At 49.9% G+C, this 20409-nt stretch overlaps 1 protein-coding gene across 5 annotated transcripts in view; it reads left to right on the top strand.

The window, feature by feature from the left end:
* Nucleotides 1-599: 599 nt before the first annotated feature.
* PSD4 (pleckstrin and Sec7 domain containing 4) overlaps nucleotides 600-20409 on the top strand; it is a 44727-nt gene continuing 24917 nt past the window's right edge. Inside the window, exons 1-2 of one of the 5 annotated variants that reach the window (XM_070379478.1) lie at nucleotides 609-773; nucleotides 16536-16653. In XM_070379478.1, coding sequence (XP_070235579.1) covers nucleotides 16639-16653 — 15 coding nt within the window. In that variant the 5' untranslated portion in view covers nucleotides 609-773; nucleotides 16536-16638. The other 4 variants (XM_070379477.1, XM_070379481.1, XM_070379480.1 and 1 more) reach the window with 4 other exon arrangements.

The raw sequence follows: 20409 nt of genomic DNA, 5'->3' as shown, positions 1-20409 counted from the left end.
GAAACGGACTTCTGTTGTCTATCTCTAAGGAAGCTAAAGTATCACTGACTGCACTAGAAATATGGACTCACTTCGATTTTCACATAGAGCGCCTTACACAGTTACAGACAGAAACTAGACTGGCATCTAGTGGGGCATTGAAAAATAAGAGCCTCCTGCCAATACCACGACCTCTGAGGACATGTTTACTAAGACAAATTCAAGTTTCAAGACACAGCTATTCGTCTCCAAGCCACCGATCCCTAAACCATCAAGCGAAATTTCACAGTAAATCAAGTTATAGACGGCTGAAATTCCGAGCTCAAACAATGCCACTTTTTTCTTGAGCCCAAATAAGAACTACTACAGGATGGGTTTGGAGGGACTCGGATTTGGACCCGGCTTGGGGCCGTGCACACGTCTGAGATTCCGGCTGGTGTCTGGGCTGGAGGAGGACACCGGAGCGGGGCTCCAGACGCCGGCGGCGGGCCCGGCTGGAGCACCGCAGGTCGTGCAGGAGGCGCCCGCCCGCCCTGCCGGCCCGCGCCGCCGCCGTCAGACCAGTCGGACGGCTTCGCCCGCCCCGCCCCGCGCCGCCGGTTCTGCCGCCGCCCTAGTCTCCGCGCCGGAAACCCAGTGCCTCCCGCGAGCCGCGCGCCAGAGCTGGACCGGCCCGGCCCCCGGCGCAGCCGCCGCCCCGCAGCCCCCAAGCCCGCGCCTGGGCTCCGGGCCATGGGGCGCCCGGGCGGGTGGGCGGCCGGAGCAGGAGCCCCGTGGGACTCGGGTAAGAGCAGGTGGGGCCCCGCGCCGCCCTCGATGGGGACCGTGTGCCAGCGCACTGGGGCGCCGACCGGGGGAGCCCCTTTGCAACCGGGGAGAGCGGGAGCGAGTCGGGGGTCTTCCGCCTTCAACTTCATCAGGGGGCGGGGCCAGGGACCGCAGGGGGACAGCAGAGCCTGCCCCGGCCTGGGTTGCCAGTGGCCCCACTGATCTCCTCCAGCTGGGCGGGTTGCATTTGGGTGCAGGAGGAGTCCTCAAAAGCCTCCAGCGTCTGAGCCGGGCGCCACCGAGGGCCCTACTCCTTATATCCCATTGGCCTCGGTGGGCCCTGGGCTTGTGACCCGGCCAGGACCTTCTCTCTGTTTGCTGGGAGCCTGGCCGGCCTGGCAGGCTGTCCACCTCTCCAGGAGCGCACGGGGATGGAGGAGAAGCCAGCTGTTCCCCATTTCCTTGGGTGCTGGCCCCCATCTCCTTGGCCCTGCTAGGTGTGTCTGGTCAGAAAACCCCAGAGATTCCTAAGACGGTAAACAGTGTCTGCCTGGCTAACAAACTCTCATTATCCCGCTAGGGTTCTTTCTGGCCCTGGGCTTGAGTTTAGCTTCTTTCAGTAAAATAGCGGAGCCAGGACTGTGAGTTCTTTGCAGGTGTGTTTCCCCCCGGGGCTGCAAGGTGCAGTGCATTGCTAACTGTGCTCACCCAGACCCCTGTGTCCGTGGCCTGCATGTCTGGGTCAGGTGGGCAGCAGCAAAGTGAAGGCTAGGGCAGCCAGGGGCCCCACCTGCCCTTGAACCTTCCCCTGGCCCAGGGTTGATTGAATGTAATTAGCCACTAATTGAATGTCTCTGAGCCCCTCTACATGTGAAACACACCAAGGTCAGATTTAGACAGCTGACCCTGCTGAGTGATTCATTCTTTTCTTCCAGATATGGTGTTTTCCTTAGGTGAGGGGTCTGAAGAAGGGTCATTCATTCATCCATCCAAAATTTACTGAGTGCCAACTACTAATCAGACATGGAGGCACTGAGAATATAACTGCTCTTATTTACATGAGTTGTGGGAAAGAGAAAATAAGTAAGCAGATGAATCATATTATTTCAGAGAGTGAGAAGTGCTGTAAAACAAAACAAAGCGGGATGACGATGGGCATGAGCATGCGTGCTCAGTCGTGTCTGATTCTTTGCGTCCCCATGGGCTGTAGCCAGCCAGGCTCCTCTGTCCATGGCATTCTCCAGGAAAGAATACTGGAGTGGGTTGCCATTTCCTTCTCCAGGACATCTTCCCAACCCAGGGACTGAACCCTTGTCTCCTGCATTGGCAGGCGAGTTCTTTACCAGTGAGCCACCAGGGAAGCTGTCTGACTTGTTGGGAGGTTTAAATCTGAGGCATCGATTTGAGTTTCCCTGGAAGACATATCTTTTTTTTCTCTTTAATATTTATTTATTTATCTGGCTGTGCGGAGTCTTAGTTGCAGCATGTGAACTCTTAGTTGTGGCATGTGGGATCTACTTCCCTGACAAGGTATCAAACCCAGGCCCTCTGCATTGGGAGCAAGGAGTCTTAGCCACTGGACCACCACGGAAATCCCAGAAGACATATTCTTTTGAGTCACTTACTTGTTCATTTATTTGACAAATACTGAGGACCCACATGTTAGGCACTGTTCTGGGTGTTAAGTATACATCACTGAATAAGACAGTCTTTCCTCTCATAGAGCTTATTTTCCAGTGGAGAGAAATGGACAGTAACAACACATAGTAACACAGAGATTCGCTCAGTCATGTCTGAATCCTTGCAACCCCACAGACTGTAGCCTGCCAGGGTCCTCTGCCAATGGAATTCTCCAGGGAAGAATACTGGAGTGGGTTGCCATTCCCTTCTCTAGGGGATCTTCCCAACCCAGGGAACGAACCTGGGCCTCTTGCATTGCAGGCAGATTCTTTACTGTCTGAGCCACCAAGGAAGTCCACAGTAACAATAACAGTTGTTTTATTGTCATGTCAGATAAATGCTATGGACAAAAGCAAAGTGGCTTAAGGGGTGAGAAGGTGATGGGGGCTCCTGGATTCAGTAGGGTGGTCAGGGCAGGCTGTGCTGACCAAGTGTAGTGAGGAGCCAAGTGTAGACAAGACACAGGTATGTGACTCTCTGGGGAAAGAACATTCCAGGCAGAGGGAAGAGAAAGTGCAAAGGCCCAGAGATATAAAGGAGGCTGGAGCAGACTGGGCATTGCTGAACATGTTAGAGGAATGGGAAGGAGGCCTTCATGGCCGTGGGAGGTGAGCAGGCATCTGCAGCTCTCATTAGAGGGGGTGGGGTTTAGACTGCTGACCAGAGACATGCAGGAGGGCAGGTGATGCTCTCAGCTGCTGTGACAAGAAGATTTACATCTCCCAAGAAAACTTCCTATGTGGTGCTAGTGTTAAAGAGCCCCCCCTGCCAGTGTAGGAGACATAAGAGATGCTGGTTCAATCCCTGGTTTGGGAAGATCCCTGTAGAAGGAAATGGCAACCCACTCCAGTATTCTTGCTTGGAGAATCCCATGGACAGAGAAGCCTGGTGGGCTACAGTCCATAGAGTCACAAAGAGTCAGACGTGACTAAAGTGAGTTTGCACGCACACAAGTAAGAAAACTCAGGGTCAGGCCTGGTGGTTTACACTAGCAGGGCAATAGGCAATCACCAGAGATGGAGAGTGTCTCTTGGTAGGAGAGGTATCACTTGCTTTTCTTTTTTGTAATTTAATTTTTAAATTATTTATTTATTTTTTGGCCATGCCCCTTGGCATGTGGGATCCTAGTTCCCCGACCAGGGATTGAACCCTCACCCCCTAAGTTGGAAGCGTAGAGTCTTAACCACTGGACCACCCGGGAAATCCCTCACTTGTTTTTCTTACACCCAGCATCCATTAAAAGGACATGGGCTAAAGTGGGAGGCAGACCACAAGTTTTTTAAATCTTTTTTAAATCTTTAAATCTTATGGGGAGCACAACTGTTGTCGTCTAGGAAAATTCCAATAATCTTTTACAAAGAATAATCTGATTAGTAGGCTCAAAAGAGACAGAAGGGTATGTTGATTTGTACTATATGCTAGGCTCTCCTTTAAGCACCTTATATGCAAACACAAACCAGCCTCATAGCACGTCTGTGAGGTACAGACAACCCCATTTCACAGATGAAAAAACTGAGGCCAGCGAGAAGCAAGTTGCCCACTTTTCTACACAGCTAGTGACTGAAGAAGAATCAGGATTTATAATCATGTGGTGCAGTTTTAGAGCCAAGTGTTCTGAAAGAGGGAGAGAAGCTTTGGCTGATGGGATGTTTATTACGGCTCCAGGGTGTCTCATAGCAGGGGGTTCTTAGACAACAGCAGGGCTTATGGGTGCATTCCATCTCTTCTTTATAAGACAATCTTTGTGTGGGTTACAAATTCTTTTAAAAATATTTTGAAAGGTACTACTTGCCTGTTAAAAATTGGTTTTTACAGATGTTTATTCAAACAGCCCTTAAGGAACACAGAAATCTCTCTTGTTGTCCTGTCCTCTGATTCCCAGTCCTCCTCAGAGGCAATTGAGAATGCTTGCAGACAAATGTTCTACTTGTAAATGAGCATGTATGAATTGTACTTTTTAAAAAGTATTTTTAAATTAATTTTATTATTTACTTTTGGCTGCGCTGGTCTTGGTTGCTTCCTGTGGGCTTTTCTCTATTTGCAGCGAGCGGGGCCTGCTCTCTAGTTGCAGTGCCTGGGCTTCTCACTGCGGTGGCTTCCCTCGTTGCAGAGTTCAAGCCTCAGTAATTGTGGCAATTGTGGCACACAGGCTTAGTTGCAGCATGTGGGATCTTCCTGGACCAGGGGTCGAACCTGGGTCCCCTGAATTTGCTGGCAGATTCCTAACCACTGGACCACCATGGAAGCCCTAGATGGTACTTTTTTTTTTTAACACAAATAAGAAAACTCAGATGTGTACTTTTTTTTTTTTAACTTAATATACTTATTCTGATTCAGGACAGAGATATACTTCATCTTTTTAAAATAAATATGTTTGTACTGTATTTCTCTAGTCATTCTTTTATGGTCTTCTAAATTGTTTTTCCTATTTTTGTTAGTTTGTTTGCTGTGGTAGATAAGTATGCATTTGGATACTTGTACCTACATCGGGCTTCTTAGGTGGCGCTAGTGGTAAAGAACTCACCTGCCCATGCAGGTTTGATCCCTGCATCAGGAAGATTCCCTGGAGGAGGGCATGGCAACCCACTCCAGTATTCTTGCCTGGAGAATCCCATGGACAGAGGAGCCTGGTGGGCTACGGTTCATAGGGTCACAAAGAGTCGGACATAAGTGACTTAGCACACACGCATGTATCTACATCTTCGCTCACTCTTGTGACTTTCAGCAGGGGAAATCTATAAACATATAACTACTGACTGAAAAGCTCTGTGTATTTTAGATTTCCACTGATGCTGCCAGCCTGCTTTCCAAAGCCCCAGTCTGACTTACTACTTTCAGGATTGCTTGTTTGTGTTGGCATGGCCCTGCAGACTTGGGCATCACGTTGTCATGTTTAATAGGTATTTCTTTATCATGAGCAATGTTATGAGTCTCCTGTATTTTTTAAGCCCTTTTTCTTTCTCTTTCTGTTCATGTCCTTGGCCTCTGGTTTAATTTGGATTTTTGTCTTCATGTTGTTTTTGAATTCTGAGGGAATTATAAGGGATCTTATTATGATTTCCTCTTTATCCCTCATCACTTACTGCCCTTCAGCATCTTCCTTTTGTGCACAGCAGCTACTCTGATATATTTATGATATGTTTATCCTGGGATGAGACTATTTTAGAGAAATGTATGGTGTTGATTTATATGTGCATGTAATTTAAACTTACAGACGTTGTATTGTGCTACAAATCTCGATCTTACTGTGAAACTCGATGCTGTTTTTTAAGATTTATCTGGCTGGTGTCTGGACACTTGGTTTATTGCTTCTGATTGTTGTACTATCAGAAGCAATTGTTGTACTGATTGGTGTATTGCTTCTGATTGCATCCCATGGTTGGAATTACGAAATTATCATAACCATTGATTCTTTTTTTAAAAATTAGTTTATTTTTAAATTGAAGGATAATTGCTTTACAGAATTTTGTTTTCTGTCAAACCTCCACATGAATCAGCCATAGGTATACATATATCCCCTCCTTCCTGAAACTCCCTCTCACCTCCCTCCCCATCCCACCCCTCTGGGTTGATACAGAGCCCCTGTTTGAGTTCCCTGAGACATACAGCAAATTCCCATTGGCTATCTATTTTACATATGGAAATATAAGTTTACATGTTACTCTCTCCATACATCTCACTCTCTCCTCCCTCTCCCTATGTCCATAATCTGTTCTCTATGTTTGTTTCTCCATTGCTGCCTTGTAAATAAATTCATAAGTACCATCTTTCTAGATTCCATATATATACATTAGTATATGACATTTCTCTTTCTCTTTCTGACTTCACTCTGTATAAGAGGCTCTAGGTTCATCTACCTCATTAGAACTGACTCAAATGTGTTCCTTTTTATGGCTGAGTAATATTCCACTGTGTATATGTACCACAACTTCTTTATCCATTTCATCTGTTGATGGACATCTAGCTTGCTTCCATGTTCTAGCTGTTGTATAGTGCTGCAATGAACATTGGGGTACATGTGTCTTTTACAATTTTGGTTTCTTCAGGGTATATGCCTAGGAATGGGATTGCTGGGTCATATGGTGGTTTTATTCCTAGATTTTTAAGGAATCTCCATACTGTCTTCCATAGAGGCTGTATCAATTTACATTCCCACCAACAGTGCAGGAAGGTTCCCTTTTCTCCACACCCTCTCCAGCATTTATTGTTTGTAGACTTTTTGATAGTGGCCATTCTGCGGTGATATCCATAGTTTTGATTTGCATTTCTCTAATAATGAGCAACGTTGAGCATCTTCATGTGTTTGTTAGCCATCCGTATGTCTTCTTTGGAGAAATGTCTGTTTAGATCTTTTTCCCACTTTTTGATTGGGTTGTTTGTTTTTCTGGTATTGAGTTGTATGAGCTGCTTGTATATTTTGGAAATTAGTCCTTTGTCAGTTGCTTCATTTGCTATTATTTTCTCCCATTCTGGAGAGTTGTCTTTTCACCCGGTTTATAGTTTCCTTTGCTGTGTATCTGCTTTTAAGTTTAACTAGGTCCCACTTGTTTACTTTTGTTTTTATTTCCATTATTCTAGGAGATGGGTCATAGAGGATCTTGCTTTGATTTATGTCATCAAGTATAACCATTGATTCTTATTGGCTTGGTCTAGAAAGTTTTTTGGGAGAAATGGCATGATGGGGGTGAGCCTTGGCAGATGAAGAGGATTGGCTAGGAGGAAAGGAGAATGGGGAAGGGAAATAGAGCTGACCAGGAGCCCAGCATGAGGACATGCCGATGTGTGAAAGTTCCAGGAACGTTCAGGGGAGCCCCATAGACTGGGGGCATGGCTCAGGGTAGGCGTGTGTGGTCCCAGGAGAGGTTGGGGGAGGATCTCAAATGCCAGTGTTGGGCTTTCCCTAAAGGCAACAGGGAGAGGCAGTGGGCTAGGGGTCAATCAGGAAGGATTTTCAAGGGCAGGGGTGGTCTCCTAAAGGAGAATTGGGACCGTGGACGTGATCCTGGGAAGCAGGGGAGGTCCCTGGGGTTCTTCAGGTAAGGGAGGAATGGTGGGGCTGCTGGGCAGGGAGAACCAGCGGGACTGGGTGCTGGAGGCATGAAGGGTGCCTGCTAACCTGGGGAAACCAGGCAGATGGGATGTCACTGACAGGACCGGGGGCAGGCCTGGGCACAGGGGTGGGAGGTGCACTCACGGGCATGTGGACAGGCTGTCGGGTGCCTAATTATTCTGAAGTCCTGCTCGCCTACCTAGAGTATTCTCGTTGGTAGTTAGGACTGCAGGCTGAGGAGTGTTCCTGAACCTTCAGTGAATGGGTAGGAGGTGAACATGCAGGAATGGGTAGGAGGTGAACATGTGGGAATGGGTAGGTCATCATGTGCTGTTGTTATTGTTTAGTTGCCAAGTTGTGTCTGACTCTGTGACCCCATGGACTGTAGCCCGCCAGGCTTCTCATGGAAGTCCATGAGAAATCCTTGGGATTTCGCCTGCAAGAATACTGGAGTGGATTGCCATTTCCTTCTCCGGGGGATCTTCCCAATGCAGGGATTGAACCCAGGTCTCCTGCATTGCAGGCAGATTCTTTACCATCTGAATTTCCAGGGAAGGCCCCAAGGGCAGAAGAGGCCCCTCTAGAACAAACCCCTGGGCAGGCATGCAGGGAGAAGTGGATGGAGAGGCTGGACCAACAAGGAGGCATGGATGCCCTTTGAACTCTGCCCTCTGCTGGCTCCACAACCTTGAGGATGCATCCTCTCATGAAAAGCTGGTCAGGGGACGGCCAACAAGGGCTCTCTGCCTTCCTGGTGTCTCTCCATGGATCCTTGGAGGATGCGTGGAAGGGTTGAGGCAGACAGGAGGGAAATGACCTCAGAAAGCACAGGTGTGTGGGTTCTCTCCCTGGGGAGGAGCTCTGGGCCCTAGCACTGTTCCAGCTGGAAGTTGCCAAGCCAGACTGGCTGCTTCCTCTGTCCCCATGGGCCACTGTTGATAGACATGATCATCTCCAGCTGGCATGTAGAGGGCACTGGGAAGCCCATGGCTTTGTTGCTCTGGGCAGGCTTAAGTGTGAGCACCTCCAAGGGAACACTGACCTTTCTGGGGGCCCCAGGAAATGCCTTGCTCTTTTTGTCTCCCTTCTTCACTATATCAGAGCATATCTGTTCCTTTAGGTAACACAAGAGCCTTGATTTTCTGCCAGTTGTGCACCTGAATTGAATTCTGTGCTCATCAATCAATGATATATGAAGGCCAGTTAGTATTATAAGGAGTACTGCAGTTCTTTCTCCAAAAGAGTAACTGCCTGAAAGATTGAACTCAGCTGTATAGAAAGTGTCTACTCATTCACATAGTTTGTCATGATTTCTGACATGAGAATTTTCCACCTATACTATTTCATGTAACATTTTCCCCTGAGTGCACGCAGTTTGAAAAATCAATGTGAAGTAGGCATAATTTACTTTAGTGTGGTCCTTAGCAACAATATCTGTGAAATCATGACTTTTTACTGTATATTCAAATACATTCTTAACTATTAAAAATGTTTATTATGTATACCATATGCCTACTTAGGCAAATACAGCTTTAGATTGGTGGATTCATGGAGGAGATAATCTTTACGATGTGAAGTGAAGCGAAAGTTGCTCAGTCATGTCTCTTTGCAACCCCATGGACTATACAGTCCATGGAATTCCAGGCCTTTCTGGAGTGTAGCCTTTCTCTTTTCCAGGGGATCTTCCCAACCAGGGATCGAACCCAGGTCTCCTGCATTGCAGACGGATTCTTTACTAGCTGAGCCACAAGGGAAGCCCAAGAATACTGAAGTAAGTGGGTAGCCTATCCCTTCTCCAGCGGATCTTCCTGACCCAGGAACGATGTGGGAGAGGGGGAAAAGAAAAACTTTACCCTCTAAAGGGCCTTTCCAGGTGGCTCAGTGGTAAAGAATCTGCCTGCCAAGCAGGAGATGCCAGTTTGATCCCTGGGTCAGGAAAATCGCAGAGAAGGAAATGGCAACCCACTCCAGTATTCTTGCCAGGAAAATCCCATGCATAGAGGAGCCTGGTGGGCTATAGTCCACAGGGTCACGGAAGAGTCAGACATGACTTAGCGACTAAACAACAAGAACCCTCTAAGATGTTGTCACTGGTACCTGTGAATTATACTGACAGATGATTAACAGTAGAAAAAGTTTTATTGGCCTGCACATGAGAGTCAATCTAAGTAGCTGGCTTGTTAAAGGGTTGCAAAGAGTCAGACGTAACTGAGCGACTTTCACTTTTCACTTGTTAAAGGGTTAAAGGCTTATATACCTAAATTAGTAGAGGAAAGGGAGGAGGGAGAAAAAGGCTTCCAGGTGAAGAACAAATAGGTTTCTTTTCGTAAGACTGATGTGTTTTTAGAACACATGAAATGAGAAAATAGGATAGTGTTGGTCTTTATACTTATGACTGTTTTTTTCAGTATCCTTGTGGGCCATAAATCTCTCCTAGAGAAGGGAGGTGGGGTAGATTTTATTCAGTTCTTCCTTCTGGGAGTAGATCTGCCCTGCAGAAGGAATTTATGACAACCGTATTTCTTAACCAATAAGTTAAGCTCTGAGATGGTTTCTTAGTGTATCTGAAAGATCTCAAATGTCTTCATCTTAAACTCTGTATCAGTTCTGGGGCCCCAGGTAGGTCCCTACACCAGCATCAGAGAAGTCACCCTGCAGCCAGTTGAGAGGTGGTAACAATGAGGGGGTCCCATACAGATCCTCTCAGGCTCACCTCCATCCCACACAAGTCCCCCTCTGGCAACCAGAGGGGGTAAGGGGTGTTGGCAAAGAGACTCCCAGCCTTTAAAGTAAGCAGAGAAATTAAATATTTCTCTGTAATTTAATACAACAAATTTATTTTTACTGATGACAAACATCATATGTATTTGTTTTTGTTCCATTGCTAAGTTGTGTCCAACTTTGCAACCCCATGGACTGCAGCATGCCAGGCTTCCCTATCCTTTACCATCTCCTAGAGTTTGCTAGAACTCATGTTCATTGAGTCAGTGATGCCATCCAACCATCTCATCCTCTGTCGTCCCCTTCTCCTCCTGCCTTCAATCCTTCCCAGCATCAAGGTCTTTTCCAGTGAGTCGGTTCTTCGCATCAGGTGGCCAAAGTATTGGAGCTTCAGCTTCAGCATCAGTCCTTGCAATGAATATTCAGGGTTGATTTCCTTTAGGATTAACCGATTTGATCGCCTTGCTATCCAAGGGACTCTCAAGAGTCTTCTCCAGCACCACAGTTTTAAAGCATCAGCACTCAGCCTTCTTTTGGTTCAACTCTCACATCCATATATGACTACTGGAAATACCATAGCTTTGACTGTATTGTATTATTTTTTAATTTGAACCTACCACTCAGCATGTGGGATCTTAGCCCTCTGACCGGGGATCAAGCCCTCGCCCCCTGCATTAAAAAAAAGCACAGAGTCTTAACCACTGGACCACCAGGGAAGTCCATCCCTATTTGTTTTTAACAGCAGGTACACACACACACACACACACACACACACACACAACCATAAAGAGCTTAAAATCCTGTGTATTGTTACCACACAGAGATTGCCACTATCAACCAGTGTTTTGGTATTTCATTGCCTCAGTTCAGTTCAGTCGCTCAGTCATGTCCGACTCTTTGCAACCCCATGAATCACAGCACGCCAGGCCTCCCTGTCCATCACCAACTCCCGGAGTTCACTCAGACTCATGTCCATCGAGTCAGTGATGCCATTCAGCCATCTCATCCTCTGTCGTCTCCTTCTCCTCCTGCCCCCAATCCCTCCCAGCATCAGAGTCTTTTCCAATGAGTCAACTCTTCGCATGAGGTGGCCAAAGTACTGGAGTTTCAGCTTTAGCATCATTCCTTCCAAAGAAATCCCAGGGCTGATGATCTCCTTCAGAATGGACTGGTTGGATCTCCTTGCAGTCCAAGGGACTCTCAAGAGTCTTCTCCAACACCACAGTTCAAAAGCATCAATTCTTCGCGCTCAGCTTTCTTCACAGTCCAACTCTCACATCCATACATGACCACTGGAAAAACCATAGCCTTGACTAGACAGACCTTTGTTGGCAAAGTAATGTCTCTGCTTTTCAATATGCTATCTAGGTTGGTCATAACTTTTCTTCCAAAGAGTAAGCATCTTTTAATTTCATGGCTGCAGTCACCATCTGCAGTGATTTTGGAGCCCAAAAAATAAAGTCTGACACTGTTTCCACTGTTTCCCCATCTATTTGCCATGAAGTGATGGGACCAGATGCCATGATCTTAGTTTTCTGAATGTTGAGCTTTAAGCCAACTTTTTCACTCTCCACTTTCACTTTCATCAAGAGGCTTTTTAGTTCCTCTTCACTTTCTGCAATTTCATTGCCTAGGTACGTACATTTTTAAAAAATGAGACTGTGCCAAATATATAATCAAGTTCCTTACTTAATAATATGCCGTGAGAATCTTTCCGCTTCATGAAATACTCTTCAAAAGCAAGATAGTTAAAGGTGCCGGGTTTCACTCTATGGCTGTCCCATAATTTATCTGTTTCCTGATTATGGATGTTGAAGTTGTGAGCATTTTTGCTTTTATAGTATCTTGTTCGGTCACTAAGTTGTTTCGGACTCGTTGTGACCCCTTGGGGCTGTAGCCCACTAGGCTCCTCTGTTCATGGGATTTTCCAGGCAAGAATACTGAAGTGGATTGCTGTTTCCTTCTCCAGGAGATCTTCCCAGATCAGGGATTGAACCTGCGTCTCCTGCATTGGCAGGCGGATTATTTACCACTGAGTCTATCTTAACGCATATGTATTTAGACAGATGTTTGTAAGCATTGTCTGGGTACCAAGGGGGCTTGAGGACAGAGGTGAGTACCTGTGGACCCCTACTTTCTGGTTACCTAAATGTACCTGTGACAAGTGGCTACATGGAAAATGCTAATCTGAAAGCATGGGGCAGCTCTAGGAGAGAGCAGCTGAGGCTAGACTCTCGTGGAAGAAAAGGTCCAGGGATTGGTGGCCTGGCCACCTGTCCCCAGGCCAGAAAAGGACACCTCACAAAGTTACTGTACCCAGCACTTGATTGGGCAACCAAGTACAGGAGACAGAAGCTTGTCACTCATTTTTGTAATAATCACTTCCTGCCCTTCCCTAGGAAATCAAGGTCAGCCTTGGCGTCCACATGTGTAGGGTGGTTTTTGATGGTGTTACCACTGGCCTCTGCCCCCTGTCTTGCCCTGCTCAGGGATACCTCTCTCTCCAAAGTCTGACCACAGGTGTTAGGGAGGCACCCCAGGAACCCCATCCCTAGACCCTGTCATGGACTTGGTCCCTAGAAGCCCTCTACCTGGATCTCCCTCCCAGCTCTCTGCTCTGATTCCCAGGGACCCCACAGTCCACTTGGCCAATGTGCCGTCATCATCTAAGCTGTCAGAGGATTGTTTAGGAAGACAGGCATCCCCCTGTCTGTCTCCCCAAGGGCCCAGGCTTGTGAAGGCCTGAGGGCTAGGAGGCAAAGGCCATTTTCTGGAGGAAGGAACATGTGGCTGCCTCAATCCCAGGCCTCCTTGAAGAACAAAATCTCTACAGAGACAACAGGGACATGTGGCCCAAATGAGGTGCCTCTGGCTTCAGCTCTCCCTCTGCCTGGTAGCTAGTACCCGCAGAAGGATGGCAGTGAGCTCCATCAGCATCAGAGTTTTCCTAAGGTCTGCTTTGTTAAAAATGAATTCATGGCTTCCCTGGTGGCTCAGTGGTAAAGAATCCACCTGCCAATGCAGGAGACACGGGTTTGATCTTTGATCCAGGAAGATCCCACATGCCACGGAGCAACTAAGCCTGTGTGCCTTGACTACTGAGTCTGTGCTGTAGAGCCTGTGCTCTGCAACAAAAGAAGCCACTGCAATGAGAAGCCTGCCCATTCTAGCCTGCAACTAGAAAGTAGGCCCCACTCATGGCAACTAGAGAAAGCCCGTGCAGCAGCGAAGACCCAGTGCAGCCAAAAACAAACAAGTAAAATTATTTTTTTAAAAGGTAAGTTTTCAAACTGGGCTGTCCGTGGCCCTACATGCTTGGAAAGAAGACTCGGTCCTTCATATGAGTGGTGTGTGGATGGCAGTGGGGTATAGCAGGAAGTGAATTTGGTTTGGCAGTCCTGGGCTCAAGTTCAGCCAGAATGGCTACTCTGACCCTCGGTCTCCTCATCTGTTCTGTGGCATGGGGCTCATGACACCCCACCCCTACCCTAGACTCTAGATTTTGGAGATACTGGTTATAAAGGGCCCGATGAATGTCAGCACCTAGGGTCCCTCTGTGAAATGTTGTCAGAAGTCAGGTGTCCATCCCCTCTGTCCTCTCACGTTCTGCCTCTCAGGAGTGTGGGCTGCGTGCTGAAAGCCCCAAAGCTCCTCTCCTGGAAGGTGGGCTCCACTCCCCAACCTGCGCTCGGTCTGTGAGACACTGCCTCCCCACCTGCACCCAGCAGCTTCCTCTGCGGGCAAACAGGAAGCCACTCACATTGGGGGAGGCAGGAAGGGGCTGTCTGCCTCTGGGCTGTGGTCAGGTCAGCAGATTGCGCATCTTCTGGGCCCAGGGGAGGGGGACAGTGGGCTGGGACCCCCAGAAGGGGGAGGGGGCATAAAAGATCAAAGTCCATCTCTGGCAGGGCTGTGGGGGCAGGAGCCAGTTTGCTTTCCCCTTCTCACCCTGAGCCACACACCCTGTGAGCAGAAGGCCCTCCTTGGCTGTCCAGCTCTGTTCTTTGCATCTTGGGAAGGAGGTGAAAGTTCTAGGAGATGGAACAGAGCTGATGGGTGCAGGAGTCTCTTCTTGGAGTTTGCTCTAAGCAGGAACCACCCCCTGGCCACATCCCAGAGCCCCACCAAACACACACACCAAACACATACAAGACCTGCTGGGAGGAGAGAGGCAGACCCCATTTCCCACAGTGTCGCTTTGATGTGATCGAGGGATGAGGATGAGCAGCTTTGACTCCTTCATTCATCAGAAGGCCTTGGAGCAGTTATGAGCCTGGCCCCCACCAGTTGGGTGGTGATAGAGGCAAGTGGACCAGTGCTCGCCCATGAGAAGTTCACAGTCAGGGGGATGGGTGGAGATTCAGAAATACACAGAGGAGGCTGATCCCTGGCACCTGGCTTGACCAACGGCATCTCAGCCCAGCATGCTAAGGGGCCCTGGGATGGTGCAGAGCTGGGACTGGAGGGGGCGGATCCCGGTCCTTGGCTTCTGATCAGTCCTCACCTCTTGGTCTCCCCCATCATGTCTTCACCCCCACCCGCAGCTTGTCTGTAACCTCCTTGTGGGCCTCATTCAATGGTCACTTTGCTCCTTATCGTCCTCCGCTTTCTAGCAGCGTTTGACACAGCCGACCACTTCCTCCTTCTGAAGTTGTCTTTCTCCTCTCTTGTCTTTGGTAACAACACACTCTCATTCTCACCTCCCTGACAGCCTCTGCTCGCTCTCCTCTGCAGGCGTCTCCTGGGGAGGCTCTGCCGGCCCCTAGTGTGGGTGCCTTCCTGCTGGTCACACTCGAGCTCCTTTCTGCACCCCAGCCCCTCCCATCCACTCTAGGTACTAGCCACTCCTGCTTGAGTAGCTCACAGATATCTCAAACCTAATATTTAAAGATTGAAACCCTTGATTTTCTCCCCTGAGCCTCATCTCCCCAGTTCTTTCCCATTTCCACAAATATTACCACCCCTCGAAGTTGCTCAAGCCAGAACTCTAAAAGTCACCCTTGACTTCTGCCTCTCACCACTTTAGTGGCAGATTCTACCAGGCATCCCTGATATAGGTCCCACATCCTCTGTCTTCCTTCTATGCCATTTCTGACCCCCTTCCAAGCCACCATCCCGCCTCCCCTGGACTGTCACAGAGCCCTTCCCTGACCTCACTGAGCACTTCCACTGTCTCTTTTCCATGCAGCGCCAGGCAATCTGAAAAATAAATACACCTGTCACTTCCTTACTTTACCTCTGGGGACCCTGTGGGATCCAGCCCATCCACTTCTCCCGCCCTCCCACACTGTCTGGCTGTCACTCCTGGAGACCTTTCCAGTCTCGGTAAGAAACTAGACATGCAGTTTCATCTTCCTAAAATGCCCACCCCACGCTCTCTCTTCACATCCTGGCTCCTCTTCATGGGGATATGATGCCCCTGGTCTCCCCTCGTAGTGAGCCCCCCACCCCCAATCACTTTCTTCTCTCCCCACCTGTTCCCCTGCCAGCACTCCTCACAGTTTATAATCACATGTTGATTACTTCTTGTTTATTTTCTGTCACTAGATTGGAAACTCCTGAGGACAGAAGTCCTGTGTTTTGTTTTGTTTTTAATATTTATTGATTTGGCTCTGCCAGGTCTTAGTTGTAGCACATGGGATCTTTTGAATTCTTAGTTGTGGCATGTGGGATCTAGTTCCCTGACCAGGGATGAACCCAGGCCACTTAATTGGGAGCGTGGAGTTTTAGCCACTGGACCACCAGGGAAACACTGGGGATCCTGTGTTTTATTCCTGACTGTCAGTGGCTTCTCACATTGAGACAGCATGGAGTCAGCGCCGGCCATGTTCCAGACACCTTGTGAGGCTGGAGACCTGAGGGTTGGCATTAGGATTGGCCTGAGGGAGGGTTGGCATTTAGGCCAAGGTGACTTGAGTTTCTGTCACCTGGCTGGGAATAAGAATCCCCCATACAGTAGAGAAGCAGCTTAGAAGAGGTAAGGAACCAGGTTTGCATTGCACTGTGCTTGAAATAAGCCTGCATCTAGCATTGCAGCCCCAGAAACGGAACAGTGGAGGGTCCCCCCATCGAGATGTGTTTGGATATGTCAGTGTTATAACACCACAGCTGATGAACTCTTATGGAAAGAGTATTCCCTTCTTCTGCCTCCCCCTTTAATGATGACCTGGAGGCCCAAGTTTGAATTGAGATCCTCAGCCATCACTGTATATGGCAGCAGAGCCTACCCCCGGCCTTTGTCCCCTTCCTTCTCTCTTCCCTGTCCTGGCTTGGGACGTGACCTGCCCTCAGGCCCAGGCCATGTTCACCTCTTGACTGTCTCTCCCCTTCCCTCCAGGTCTTGGACTACACAGAGCCGTGATGCAATGTCCACAGACAGGGTAGAGACCCTGTGAGTCCAGGAAGCAGAGAATCCTAGATTCCAGGGTGCCCAGGGTGTGATGCAGAAAGGCCAGGTAGGCACGTCCCTATGGACTCCTTGCTCTGTGTGTGTGTGTGTGTGGTGTGTGTTTGGGGATGTAGCTGGAGCCACGCCCTCTGTATTGTGGGCCAGGCTGGCCCAGGTCTGAAGCCTTTGATTGTGGGTCTTTTTAAAGAAATTAATTAACTACTTTATTTTTGGCTGCAGTGGGTATTGTTGCTTCCCGAGGGTTTTCTCTAGTTGTGACTAGTGAGGAGCACCAGCTCGAGGAACGTGGGCTCAGTAGTTCTGGTGCACAGGCTTAAGGCACGTAGCTCCAAGGCATGTAGGATCTTCCCTAATCAAGGATCGAACCTGCATCTCCTGCATTGGCAGGCAGATCCTTTACCATTGAGCCAGCCACCTGGGAAGCCCCTTGGAAAGACCTAGCCACACATAAATCGAGGGAAGAAGAAAAGTTGGCAGCCCCAGGGCCCTCCTGAGTCCCACTGAGTGCCGCTCAAGGAACCGAGAGCTGGGCAGAGATGAGAACCTGGTGACAGACCCGCAGGGAGGAGGGTGGGGCGTGCTTGCAGCCCAGGGCGCTGCGTCTTCCTCTTTTTCTCTCCCAGGCCCTGATTCTGGGCTGTGCAGAGGGTGGGGTCCCCAGGAGCAGGGGGCTGGCGGCCAGAGGCACTGAGCCTGGGAGAAGGGGCTCTCACATTGGGGCAGGAAGTGTGAGATGCAGAGCAGCAGGGGAGCCCTGGAGGCCTGAGGTGGGTAGGGAGGGTGAGTGTGGTGAGGGGAGCGGAAGTCGGAAGCGGCAGCGGCCACGTTTGCCGTTCACAGGGCGGGTGGGCCGGGCGGCAGGATCGCAACGGGGGAGCCAGGCCCACGCATCCCTTCTCGGTCCTCTGGAGGTGAGCAAGGTGGGCCTGCGTGGGGTGGGGGCAGAGGGTGCAGGGAGTCATGTGCAGACCCTAGTGGGGCAGGTGGGCAGGATGGAGGGCCCTGAAGGCCTGTGCATCTGCCGTGAGCCCGGCCCTGGGCCACAGCCCCATCCTTCTCCTTCCTCCTGTCCATCAACCAGCGGCCTCCCAATCTAGCCCTTTCCCTGAATCCTGCCGTGGCTCCCACTTACCCCAGCCTCCCAGGGAGTCCCTTCTGAATCTTCTGTGAGCCTCCCTGGATTCCTGGTGACTGGTGCCCAGTGGGGGTTAATGAGGCCAGAGGCCCCAAATGAGGCTTGACCCCCCTCCACCCAGACCCTGGAGAGAAGGAAGCCATTCGGGCCGGGCTTTGGGGTGGGGGCAGCTTTGGGTGTGGTCATTGTAGGAGCTCAGACTTGGGTCTCCCAGCCCTGCCTTGCCTTCAGGCCCCCGCAGCAAGGCTGGGTTAGGGGGAGGTGGCCCAACTTGCTGGCTTGCCCCGGCAGCACGAATTTAGGCTTATCGCCCTGATGGTTGACAGGAACAAGGTCACTCTCAATGGCGTCCCTGTTTGGGACAATATCAAGCTTCCTAGTTCTTGTCCTCAGCCACTGTCCCCTTATTCCAGGGCCTGAGATCCTACAGGCAGAGTCATTCTTCTCTGCTAAAAGCCTGGGAAGGGTGACCCGTCATCAGCTGATAATAAACACCCCAGAGGACTCAGCCAGGAGGCCTGTCTCCCGGGCTTTAGGACATCACAGGGCTCCTTGCTCTACAGATAAGGAACCACCCAGCCTATGATTAGAATCTGGGCTCAGGGCTTTTTGTTTTGGGAGGGGGAGATCCAGGATGGCATGAGGGGAGGCCCAGGCTGGCCCTGAGGCTTTGTTGTCCTCCTGTGGGCAGTAGCTACCCTTTGGCCCTCTGCCCCCTCATCTCCTCTGCCCCTGGCTCATCCTTTCTGCCCACCACTCTCTCTTCTTCTCTGTCCTTTCCATTCTCCCTCCATGCCTGCTTCTCAGCTGACCCATCTCAGGGTTCTCAGCACCAGTGGCGTGTGTGTGTGTGTGTGTGTTTCACTGTCTCTCTCGCTCTCTCTGCACATTTGCATGAAGCTGCCTTCCATGTGGGCAGGATGTGGGGTGGCCCCTTATCATATGTCATGTACCTCGGGTGCCCTGGCCCCAGGTTTAGGAAGGGGTGTCTGTCCTGTGACCTCAGCCCGGGGACAGCGTGAGGGGGAAGGGAGGGTAACTGCCCTCAGAGCAATACCCTTAACCTGGCTGCCACTCAGGGCTGCTGAAGGACAGGGCAGATCACCTCTTAAATCCCAGAATGGGCCAGAAGACTTTGGTTTTTGCATAGGAAGGGAACGTTGCCAGGACAAAAGGAGGCAGCTTTCTGAGTTGGAAGCTTAAAGTCCAGACAGGACATCCAGGAACTGACTCCTCGGGTACAGAGGGAGCTGGGGCCAAGCCTGTGCTCTCATGGAGGGCCTTTTGTTTGCTTGTTTTCATGTATTTTTTTCTTCTCCAAATGGACCTGCAAAGCAGCCAGGTTAAGGGACCTGCAAAGCAGCCAGGTTAATCCAAGCTGGACATGGTATTTCTGAGCACCTCCCAAGGGCAGCAGGCTCAGCGTTGGCACTCAGACCCCCTCCCATTTTCTGTCTTTCTTTTTTAAAAAGATTTTATTTATTTGTTTATTCATTTAATTATTTTGGGCTGCACTGGGTCTTCGTTGCTCCACAGGCTTTCTCTGGTTGCAATGAGTGAGGGCCACTCTTCGTTGCAGGCTTCTCATTGTCGTGGCTTCTCTTGTTGCAGAGCACAGGCTCAAGAGTGTGTGGAGAGTGGGCTCAAGAGTTGCAGAGCGTGGGCTCAGTAGTTACGACTCTCAGGCTCTGGAGCACAGGCTCAGTAGTTGTGGTGCACGGGCTTAGTTGCTCTGTGGCACGTGGGATCTTCTGGGACCAGGGGACAAACCGGTGTCCCCTGCATTGCACGGTGGATTGTTATCCCCTGGGCCACCGGGGAAGCCCCTGCTCCCATTTTCTAGCAAACTTCCTGAGAAAACTTATCCGTCTTATTTCCTTCTTTCATAGGCAAGGAGCCAGGTGAAGTTTTGGACCAGAGTTATGTGGCTGGTCAGTAGTAGTTAGGATTTGAGACTAGGCTGTGAGCCTCCAGGTTATGGCGAGTAGGGGCTGAATGTGTGACACTCGTGCTGTCCCCTGTCCCCCTTGGACAGGCTCTCCCCTGGCCTCCCGTGGCCTTCAGCACCTCAGGGCACAGGCTCTGTGCCCAAGCAGGGGGTGAAAAGAGAACCCACTCTCAATAGGATGATCCAGGTGACATCTGGGCTCCTTCCTTCCCCAAGATGGAAAAAACCTTGCCTTGAAGCTGGGGGGAGAGGTTAGGTGAGAGTAGAAGGGACTTATGACCCCTTGGTCCCCCAGCTTCGGGTTCTGTGTCCTTTACCTCCAATCAGCTAATACAGGCTCAGCCCCAGCAGTGGTCACTCCGCTCTGGACAGGAGCCCTGCGGGCCGCCCAGTAGAGCACCCTTTCTCTCCCATCCCTCCCCCATTCTCCGCTCCCTCCCCAATCCTTCCCCTCACTGGCTTCTGGACTCAGAGCATTTTCTTGGATTCCAAAGAGCCACCCCACTTCTCCCAGAAGTTTTCCTTAAGCTTCCTGACCCATCATGGTGCTTAGAGACATGAAGGGCCGCTCCTTTCAAAGGTGACGGAACCCAGCTAAGAGACCCGTGTTGGATACTTTCTCCCTCCTTTGTTCTGATTAAGATACCTGAGCCATTTTAAAAGAGGTAACACTAAATACAAAGGGTGGGGGCGGGAATAAACCAAGAAAATTCTAGATG

Source organism: Bos mutus, chromosome 11 (assembly GCF_027580195.1).
Source record: "Bos mutus isolate GX-2022 chromosome 11, NWIPB_WYAK_1.1, whole genome shotgun sequence".
In the NCBI taxonomy this organism is placed as follows: Eukaryota; Metazoa; Chordata; class Mammalia; order Artiodactyla; family Bovidae; genus Bos; species Bos mutus.
Note: the sequence above shows the minus strand (reverse complement) of the source record. Positions and strands in the feature narration are given on the sequence as shown.